The sequence below is a fragment of the Carcharhinus amblyrhynchos genome, unplaced genomic scaffold, assembly GCF_965287045.1.
Source record: "Carcharhinus amblyrhynchos unplaced genomic scaffold, sCarAmb.v2.hapA scaffold_44, whole genome shotgun sequence".
Lineage (NCBI taxonomy): Eukaryota > Metazoa > Chordata > Chondrichthyes > Carcharhiniformes > Carcharhinidae > Carcharhinus > Carcharhinus amblyrhynchos.
Genome location: NW_027649785.1, coordinates 2,177,287 through 2,188,651, shown reverse-complemented (window position 1 = coordinate 2,188,651; position 11,365 = coordinate 2,177,287). Strand labels below are relative to the sequence as shown.

General features: G+C 44.1%; 1 protein-coding gene across 1 annotated transcript in view; it reads left to right on the top strand.

The window, feature by feature from the left end:
• The first annotated feature begins 7,489 nt into the window (after positions 1 to 7,489).
• rnaset2l (ribonuclease T2, like) overlaps positions 7,490 to 11,365 on the top strand; it is a 47,649-nt gene continuing 43,773 nt past the window's right edge. Inside the window, exon 1 of the mRNA XM_080181973.1 lies at positions 7,490 to 7,584. Coding sequence (XP_080038099.1) covers positions 7,502 to 7,584 — 83 coding nt within the window. The 5' untranslated portion in view covers positions 7,490 to 7,501. The remainder of the gene's footprint in view (positions 7,585 to 11,365) is intronic.

Below are 11,365 nucleotides of genomic sequence, written 5' to 3'. Positions count from 1 at the left end.
GTTTTAACCACAGAATTAACTGCAGAAAGTGCGATTGGAAACAAAAATGGAACTTTTCCCACATCAAAAACTTATTCCTGCCACTTCAAGTTTCACTTTACAACCAACGGTTGGCATCTTAACCGAACACACATCTGCGAGCTATTGTGCTGACCACAATTTCAGAATTACAATAAGCTTTACAAAACAGTTCATATTTAACATAAATAAAACATCCCGAGGTGCTTCACCAGGAGCATTATAACAGAATGTGACACAGCGCCGCATAATTAGATGGTCACGATTCTTCCAAAAAAAGTTCCTAGTGCTGAATTTGTGGGAAAATAGGAGTAAATCACACTTTTTTTCAGTGAAATTCACACTAGAATCTCCCACACTCTGCATGCAGAGGCCACAATCGTGAATATCATTAAATTTCAGGGGACGGAGCATATTCCCGCCTGGGAGATTGAAACCAGTGGGTCTCTGCAGCCTCCCATTCACTGGCCAGCCCAGAACCCCAGCAGCGCTGTCCCCCAGCCTCCCAATAGCCTGATACGGCCTTCCCATCCATTTGACGGCCAGCCCCGATCTCCCCCCCCACCCCAGAATGCCCCGATCTCCAGCCCACCCCCCCCACCCCCAGCAGTGATGATCCCCCACCCACATCTCTCCCAGCAGCATTTCACCACCCCGGCAGACCCCACCCAACTGACCCCTCCTCCCCCCAGCCCATCATGATCACTGGCCTCCCTCCAGCCTCGACTGATCCCTATGCAGAGAGGCAGCAGGACATCCTGGCAGCCTCAACCATTGCCCCTAGGCCCAGCTCCCAGCTGGCCCTGCCCAATAGGCTCTGCCCCCTTGGTACTGCCCCATGCCCAGTGGGCAGTGGCAAGGTGCCCCTTGCCCCTAAGGCAGTGCCAAGGACACAATCTGGCACTGCCAAGGTGTCCATGCCCAGGGGCACCACCCTCTCACCACCCGATCCTCTGGGGAGGGGGCCCCAATTGCCCCCCCTTCACTCTAGCAGGGTCATCCCACTAGTTCCCCAAAAGGGGGGAGCTAGTCTGAACCCCGCAGGAATGAAAAATCCATGACGGGATGGGAGGTGCTCACGGGACTGGAGAATTTAAGTCCTGGGTCTGCTAATCACATTAAGAAGATATGTAAAATATATTGAAATGACTTACCCAGTGTTCCTGTTGATTTCTAACATGGTTAAAATGGTGCCGGATGTCTGGCACTGGGAGATGCACGTGCACAGGAACACATGCGTAAATCCTGCGAATCAGCCAACATGCGATTCTTCAGGCTGCTGGGCTAATAAATTAAGGTGGCGGGATGGGAGAATCACCCCCATCAGGTCTGATGACCAAAAGCTTTGTCAAAGAGACTGGTTTTAAGAATTGTCTTAAAGCAGGAAAGCAAAGCACAGGGGGGGCAAGATTAAGAGAGGGAAATTAACAAAGTTTAGAGCCTTGACAGGGTTTATTTTTATTCATGTCACAAGTAGGCTTACAATAACACTACTGTGAAAATCTCTTAGTCACCACACTCTGGCACCTGTTTGGATACACTGAGGGGGAATTTAGCATGGCAATGCACCTAACCAGCACATCTTTTGGACTGTGGGAGGAAACCAGAGCATCCAAAAGAAACCCATGCAGACATAGGGGAGAACATGCAGACTCCGCAAAGACAGTGTCCCAAGGCAGGAATTAAATTTGGGTCCCTGGCACTGTGAGGCAGCAGTGCTAACCATTGTGCCACCATGTTGGAGAGAGGGTTTCGACACCAACGCCACATGCCACATATGGTTGCAACGAACAAACTATCATTATGTGGCATATAGTGTCGCTGTCAAAACCCTCTCTCCATCCTCTCTCTGCCCAACCTGCCCAATTGCTTGATTCTCTGTCCTGAATAAACTATATTAAAAATATTCAGTGAACAGTTTCTTCAACTTTTACAGATTCACCATAGAAAGCATTCTTTCTGGATGTATCACAACTTGGTATGGCTCCTGCTCTGTCCAAGGCTGTAAGAAACTACAAAGAGTTGTGGACGTAGCCCAATCCATCATGCAAAGCAGCCTCCCATCCACTGACTCCATCCACACTTCCCGCTGCATCAGAAAAGCAGCCAGCGTAATCAAGGACCCCAAGGAACACCTTCTTCCATCAGAAAAAAGATACAAAAGTTTTCAGATCATGTACCAACCAACTCAAGAGCAGGCTCTTCCCTGCTGCCATTAGACTTTTAAATGGACCTACCTTATATTATTTTGATCTTTCTCCGCACTCTAGCTATAACTGTAACACTACATTCTGAATGCTCTCCTTTCCTTTGTCACTATGTACTCTATGAACGGTATGTTTTGTCTGTCTAGTGCACAAGTAACAATACTTTCCACTGTATACCAATACGTGACAATAATAAATCAAATCAAAGCAAAAGTTCCTTTTATTGAATGTATACATTTGACCACATTCACATTTTGCATTGTGCACTAATTCAAAGACAAACTAACACATAATATTCACTGGGCTAAATTTTAGCCCAGGCAGCTGCACAATGCTACCTGTGGGAACCAGGAGGTGAAAATCTCATTTAGCCTCTGACAACAGGCCTTAATAGGCTGTTAAGAAGCTTACTCTGGGCAAATGACCCAGGAATGAGATGGACTTGGGAACCGATGCACCAGTCAAAGACACTATTTTCACTGCCCTCCCAAGTAGGACAACAAAATCCTGCCCAACGTGTACTGATTGATTTGCCATGAATTCGAGCTAATTCAACTAAATTTTTTAGGTAAAGTTCTACAAACTTTTTTTCTGCCTGACTAAAGAACACAGTAAGAAGTCTCATAACATCAGGTTAAAGTTCAACAGGTTTATTTGGTAGCACAAGCCACTAGGTTTCAGAGCAATGCTCCTTCATCTGGTAAGTGGGAGTTCTGTTCACAAATCTATACGCCCTGTTTGTGAACAGAACTTATCTGATGAACGAACAGCACTCCGAAAGCTAGTGGGTTGTGCTACCAAATAAACCTGTTGGATTTTAACCTGCTGTTGAGAATTACTGTGTTTACCAGTCCAATGCCAGCATCTCCACATCATCATTAAAGAACGCCAGCTTACTACTTGTAAGATTATGTCCATTTTGCTGTCTTTCTATTTACTGAAAGAGGAAATGAAATCAGAGACTTCTTCTTCCTGTCATCATCCAACCTTATATCTTTCGAATTTTTCAGATAATTGAAATAAGTCTGGTTTTGCTAAACAGAGATCCATGAAAGGACACCTTTAAGTACTTCAATTTAGCAACCAGTTGGTAAGTACTCTTGCTATTTTGATGCAATATATGCAGTGAATGGAGAGGCCATTCCCTTCTTAGCAGAGTGCCCAATGCAGGAACTGTTTAGACAATAGGAACATGCAATGGGTATAAGCCTGGAGCTTATGTTGGAAAATTGTGGATGTGCTCCCCGTGATTTTGTCTCTTAATTTTGAGCAGCAACTGATGTCCACTAACAGCTTCTAGTCCACCAAGCTCCATGCCCTGACACTGAAATGGTAAAGCTGTTCCTATACCATTCAACTAAAAGTTATTGTTAAATCATGGATTTTTCTGCTTTCAAAGTATATTCCAAGCACTTCTGTGCACAGAGAGCAGAGTTCCTTTTGGCAATGGATTATTTCTGCTGAACGCAAATGTACTCAATTTCAAATCCTTCTTCAACACAGACATAGTAAGTGCTGGAAATCTCAGCAGGTCTGACAGTATCTGTAGAGAGAGAATAGAGTCAATGTTTCAAGTCAAGATGACCCTTTATCAGAGCTCTATTCTTTCTCCACAGCTGCTGTCAGACCTGCTGAGATTTTCCAGCATTTTCTGTTCTTGTTTCAGATTGGAGCATCTGCAGTATTTTGCTTTTATCAAATGTTTTCTACTGCAATGAAAATTCCTCAAATTCAGCCTACTCAAAACTCCTCTTGAAACCTGGAAATAGGTAAAAGCTTTGTTTAAGTGAGGAAAGGAATGGTAAACGTTTCTGCTGTTTTTGGTAGAAACTGATGATAGCAAAGTGGTCTGACTGAATAGAATTTACTAACAGCCCACTGAATAAGCTGTATTTTTTCCATTTAATATAAATCTGCTGTTATGAAACATTAATGAACATTAATTTTGCCATGTGTTTCTAAAGCAACACTTGAACATGAGGACTGAGGCTTGCATTACTAAATTACATGAACAAAACAAAGTACTAAAGGACTACAAGGCACAGTACATGACCCCTGGGTGCATGAACAAATGATATGCAATGTATCATAGCTCTGGAGTAGATAGGGAAATATCTAAGATTGTAAATTCCTCATTTCAGAATGCTGTTCAAAGAAAGAAGCCCATATTTCTATCCAGAAAGTTTGGATTAAGTCGACATGGTGGCACAGTGGTTAGACACACTGCTGCCTCACAATGCCAGAGTCCTGGGTTTGATTCCCGGCTTGGGTATCTATCTGTGCAGAGTTTGCACTTTCTCCCAGTGTCTGCATGGGTTTCCTCCGGGTGCTTCAGTTTCCTCCCACAGTCTGAAAGATGTGCTGGTTAGATGAATTGGCCATGCTTTTTTCTCCTTCAGTGTACCCGAACAGGTGCTGGAGTGTGGTGACTCGGCGGTTTTCACAGTAACTTCATTGAAATGTTAATGTAAGCCTACTCGTGACACTAATAAATAAACTTAAAGCTATCCAGGTCTGCTTAACTATCCTTCTGAACTGTGGCTAAATTGTAATGAGGTGTTTATGATAGACAATAACAATAACCTGAAATAACCAAGAGTAGCTTGATTGTAACACTGCTGACACAGAGTCTGTGGTGTACCAACAATGTGGGACTGATAGCGATGAGCTAGCATTCTGCCAGTCTAACATTGTTCCTTGGGTGCTGTGAGCTGATTTCACAGTAATGTAAAAAAAATCAGCTGAGTAACATAAAATCACAATCTTTCTGACATATACTGTATAACAGATCTAGTAGATTCAGGACAAAAGCTGGATTATGTGATGTCAGTAGCTTGTTGTTCTGCTATTGAAGAAGGATGCTCTCCAGTTAAGATGTGCCAAACAGAATCAGGACACAAGCCTAGATTTTTGCTCCTGGGTTGGGTGCACAGCGATGGGCGAATTCTCGGCTCTGGGAACCTGACCTTTAAAAGTAGCAGCTCGCTATTCCTATTTTTTCCCGCTATTCAGGCTAGATTGGAAGTGTGACTTGCTGCTCTGGGAATGAGCAGGGATGCTGCTGGGTGAAGATGGGGACTAGGTGGAAGGACTACCTCAATGCTCTAGCATTTATATCCATTGCACAATTCCCACCCCTCAAGTCCACTCAGACTTGCCAAGCTCCTGACATCACCATGGCCAACCTATGCCAATCCATGCCCCTGCCCACCATCCTTTGCTCTTATCCTTTCCATGGCAACTCACCTAGTATTCTTTGACAGCTCTTTGACAGTTTGACAGTCCTTAGACAGTCCAGTTAGTTCATGCACTTTTCATGCACAATCACATTTATTTTTAACTGAAAGAGTGCCATACCTCTCCCCAGGTGGTCCCAAGGTCATATCCAAAGGAGGACTTTGACTACCCAAACAAATCCACAAAGTTAGAACCTGTTCTTGTTTGGTCTAAGCAGTACACTTCAGTGGCGGCATTTGAAAGGCCAACTGCCTCTGTAAATTGCACATGTGAATCAAGGCCTGATTCCGGCCCACTGTCACAAAAATAGTGAGTGCCACATTTGTGACAGGATTTGGAATTTCAGAACTTGTCTACATTTTTTGCCATGATGGAAAAGCTATCCGTCATGCTGAAAATCTGGACCTCAGTGTCCAACAATATAGACAGCAAGAACTCAATATGCATGACATACATATAGGATTTTACTGCCCCACCCGCCACGGGAATCAGAGTGGGTGAGGTCCATTGACCTCAGGCAGGATTTTATAGTTTCGAGACGAGCGAGACCATAAAATCCTGCCCAGAGTATCCATTAGCTTCTAGATTTAGTGTACAATAAGATCTCTTTTGCTTTTCTTCTCTGATAAAATAGAAAATGTTATATATATATGTTTGGTGCGGATGTTTAGATGTAAATATCTCTTTGCTTTAAAATCTGGAACAGATTGTGACATGTTTTGCAGGATCATCTAGTCCTGCCATTGTCAGTAGGGTTTTCCACCCAATGGGTTTAATCCCGCTGAAGTTGGGAATCTTGCAGCAAGCCCTTCAGTTCTAAGGGTTTTGCACTTTGCTGAAAGTGCAAGCTGATAATGGCTTTGAGTGGGATGTTCCAGTCCTGCCGGTGGCAGGCACCAATGTGGACAGGACAGTAGAATTTGGAGAGTAGCCTTTTCCCATCTCGCCTGTGACAGTGCCCACTGCTGGCAGGACTGGAAATTCCAAGCTGTTATCGTCTTAACCATGCGACTTAAGGTTTGAATCACTGGATCATAGAATCCCTACAATGCAGAAGGAGGCCATTCGGCCTATCAGGACTGCATCAACCCTCTGACACAGCATTCAACCAAGGCCCTTTCCCACAATCCCATGTATTTATCCCGCTAATCCTAACTTACACACCTTGAACACTAAGGGCCAATTTAGCATGGCCAGTCCATGTAACCTACAGATCTTTAGACTGTGGGAGGAAATCAGACATGGGAAGTACATGCAAACTCCACACAGACACTGAAGGTCAGGTAAGATACTGAGGAATGACAAAGAAGGGAGGTGAGTTAGAATTCAACTACACAGGAAGAGGGGAATACGAAGTGAAATTTTCCACCACTTCACCTTTCTGGGGTTGCCGGTGTCTACGTGCTTTAACGTTGTTCACCGGCCAAGCCACCAAGGAACCCACCACAAACAGAGCATTTCCATCTTCTGGTCCCGCTGGCGGGAGGGGCCAGAAAAATTCAGCCCAGGAGGAAAGATTGGATTAAAGATTGAGAATGATAGAGAGAAAAGGAAATATAAGAGAAATATTTTCTAAATTCAGAATTATAAATAAGAATTTACTGCATTCAGGAATGAGACTCAACAGCTTAAATTGTTCCCATAATGGATTAGAGAAGGTTGACTGGAATTACATTAGCAATTATCATGGTGTTAAAATGATATTTGATCGAATGAACATCAAGTTTAATGGGCAATAAATGTGCAAACGCAGCAAGTTCTGAAAAAAAGGATGTTAAAGGGAAAATGCTGCTTGTGTGAAGGAGACAATGGAAGCAGCAGAAATCAATCAGTAAATTCTAAAGATTTGCACCACAGTTTATCTTTTAATCTCTGGAATGTGCTGTCTGATTTGTGCATTAATAACAACATGCGCTGTAAATAGGCCATCATTTATTCAGCCAGATCTGGCCCAGCTTCTTCAGAGGAATACTCAACAATATAACTCACTGGCTGTTCTGTCTTTTGATAGGAGGAGAACTTGTGAATGTATTACATTGATGGCTTTGTACATCAGAATGTATTTGGCTGCGCTTTGTGGTCTGACAGCTACCACTGCGGCACAAGCTGATGTGAAAAACAGGTAGGTTTAGTACATCACCATCTGCTGCAGCTGCTACAATAAGCCAAGGACCTAAAAATACAACTGCATTTTCTGTTCCTGTTTCTTATTTCCATTGAGGCACAATGTCAAGAATTAACTCCATCACTATTATTAGGTTTTTCCGGTGTGTGTAATTGTGTTTACATTTTTTTTGAGTTTCATTGAGGAAATCTCCTTATAAACATAACAACAAGGACATCCCAAGATTGTAACGAATTATCATTGAAATATGGTACTTGCCATTGACCTTGAAGAAAGCTGCCCACAAAGAGCTAGCAAATACTAAGGCATGGATTTCAGTTTTCCCAATGTGAAGTTGATTCTGATGCCAACTATACAGTGATGTCATCAAAGAGACCAAGCAGCCAATCGCATTGAAGAATTCTCAAAGACAGGACCCCAGGGTGTAAAAAGCACTTATTATCCTTCACTTTATAACTATTTTACAGACAATGAAAAAATTGATAGGCTCTCCAATGCAGGAAGTGCCTTAGCATTTGCTGCCAAGCCCTCTAAGAATTTTATGCCCTCTTATTCTTTTAAACTCTAGAAAATATAGGTTTGTTCTACAAAATCTTTTCTGTCCACACCCCATGAAAAAAAATCATTTGATCCTTCAATATACCCAATGTACAGCATAAATCAATAAGTAATCCTCCCTTAGGTAAACGGGTCAAAAACAGCACAGTTTCCAAGTGTGGTCTTGTCAAAGCCCTCTATAATTGCAGCACGACTCCCTGTTCTTACACCGCAATCCACTTGCAATAAAGGCTAATATACTTTTCACCTTCCTGTCTTCACTAACTGTGATTTGTTTGCTAGGACACCCAAAACCATCTGAATCCCAACGTTTTCATAAGAACATAAGAAATAGGAGCAGGAGTAGGCCAACTAGCCCTTTGAGCCTGCCCCGCCATTCAATAAGATCATGGCTGATCTGTCGTGGCTCAGCTCCACATTCCCGCCCTCTCCCCATAACCCTTAATCCCCTCTCTTATCAAAAACCCATCAACCCACGTCTTAAAAATATTTAGCGAGGTAGCCTCCACCACTTCAACGGGCAGAGAATTCCAGAGATTCACCACCCTTTGAGTGAAGAAGTTCCTCCTCAACTCCGTTCTAAACCGCCCCCCCTTTATCTTGAGGCTGTGTCCCCTAGTCCTACTATCCTTTCTGAGCAGGAAGAGTCTCTCCACCTCTATCCTATCCATCCCATTCATCATCTTATATGTCTCAATGAGATCTCCCCTCATTCTTCTAAACTCTAACGAGTACAAGCCTAATTTGTTCAGCCTCTCCTCATAGCTCAACCCCCTCAACTCCGGCATCAGCCTAGTAAACCTCCTCTGCATTCCCTCCAAGGCCAAAATATCCTTGCGTAAGTACGGCGCCCAAAACTGCACACAGTACTCCAGCTGCGGCCTCACCAATGCCCTATACAGCCGCAGCAAGACCTCCCTACTTTTATATTCAATCCCCCTCACGATGAAGGCAAGCATCCCATTCGCCTTCCTGACCACCTGCTGCACCTGCAAGCTGGGTTTTTGCGACTCATGCACAAGGACCCCGAGGTCCCTCTGCACCGTCACCTGCTGCAGTTTTTCTCCACGTAAGTAATAGTCCTTCCTACCATTATTCCTACCAAAGTGGACCACCTCGCACTTGCCAACATTAAATTCCATTTGCCAGCTCCTAACCCATTCACCCAGCCTATCTAGATCCTTCTGTAGACTCTCCACACCCTCCACACAATTTGCCTTTCCACCAATTTTGGTGTCATCAGCAAATTTCAACACCCTACACTCGGTTCCCTCCTCCAGATCATCTATATAAATGGTAAATAGCTGAGGCCCCAGCACCGACCCCTGGGGCACTCCATTAGTCACCATCCGCCAATCCGAATAGCACCCATTGACCCCCACTCTCTGCCTCCTATTTGACAACCAGTCCTCTATCCACGCTAACACCCTACCCCCAACTCCATGCCCCCTGACCTTCTGCAATAACCTCTTGTGAGGTACATTGTCAAACGCCTTCTGAAAATCCAGAAAGACCACATCCACCGGCTCTCCTCTATCTACCGCCCTAGACACATCCTCATAGAACTCCAGTAAATTTGTCAGACACGACTTCCCTTTAACGAAACCGTGCTGCGTCTGCTCTATCAAGCAGTTCCCCTCAAGATGCCTCGCTATTTCCTCCTTGATGACGGATTCTAACATTTTACCTACAACAGACATTAAACTAACAGGCCTATAATTCCCCGCCTTTTGCCTGGCACCCTTCTTAAACAATGGCGTAACATTAGCCGTTTTCCAATCTTCCGGCACTTCCCCGGAATCCAGCGACGTCTGGAAAATAACCACCAAGGCATCCACTATCACCTCCGCCATTTCTTTCAGGACCCTCGGATGCATTCCATCCGGTCCTGGGGATTTGTCCACAATCAGCCCCTCCAATCCAGTTTCTTACTTTTCAAAAATATCCTGCATTTCTATTTTGTCCAGCAAAGTGAATGATTTCCAGATTCCCATATTGTGCTCTAACTGCCACCTTGTTGTGCACTCAGTTCAATTGTCTATTCAACTTTGCATCCTCTTTACATCCACCTCACAGATCACTTAGCTTTGCACCATCAGCAAACTTGGATATATGGCACTTGGTCCCTTTGTCTAAGTTGAAGGTCACCTTAGGGCCTATGGCTCACATCTCTGCCAATGCTAGTTCATTAATGACTGTAAATAGTTGTGTAACTGTAGCTCAGGCTGCTCTTCCTCATTGTTTAAGAAGGGGAGAAGAGACTTCCCTGGGAATTATAGACCGGTGAGTCTTACTTCTGTGGTGGGTAAGGTTTTGGAAAGGATTATTAGAGACAGGATTTATAGTTATTTGGAGAGTAATGAATTGATTAGAGACAGTCAGCATGGTTTTGTAGCGGGTAGGTCGTGCCTTACTAACCTTATCGAGTTCTTTGAGAAAGTGACCAAAGAGGTGGATAGGGGTAAGGCAGTTGACGTGGTGTATATGGATTTTAGTAAGGCGTTTGATAAGGTTCACCATGGTAGGCTTCTGCAGAAAATGCAGATGTATGGGATTGGGGGTGATCTAGGTAATTGGATCAGGAATTGGCTAGCAGATAGGAGACAGAGGGTGGTGGTTGATGGTAAATATTCGTCATGGAGTTCAGTTACGAGTGGTGTGCCTCAGGGATCTGTTTTGGGGCCACTGCCGTTTGTAATTTTTATTAATGATTCTGGATGAGGGTATAGTTGGGTGGATTAGTAAGTTTGCTGATGACACCAAAGTCGGAGGTGTGGTAGATTGTGAAGAAGGGTGTCATAGTTTGCAGGGTGACTTAGAAAGGTTGCAGAGCTGGGCCGCGAGGTGGCGGATGGAGTTTAATGTGGAGAAGTGTGAGGTAATTCATTTCGGTAGGAATAACAGATGTGTTGAGTATAGGGCTAACGGGAGGACTTTGAATAGTGTGGAGGAGCAGAGGGATCTAGGTGTATGTGTACATAGATCCCTGAAAGTTGGGAATCAAGTAGATAAGGTTGTTAAGAAGGCATATGGTGTCTTGGCGTTTATTGGTAGGGGGATTGAATTTAGGAGTCGCAGCGTCATGATGCAACTGTACACAACTCTGGTGCGGCCGCACTTGGAGTATTGTGTGCAGTTCTGGTCCCCACATTACAGGAAGGATGTAGAGGCTTTGGAGAGGGTGCAGAGGAGGTTTACCAGGATGTTGCCTGGTATGGAG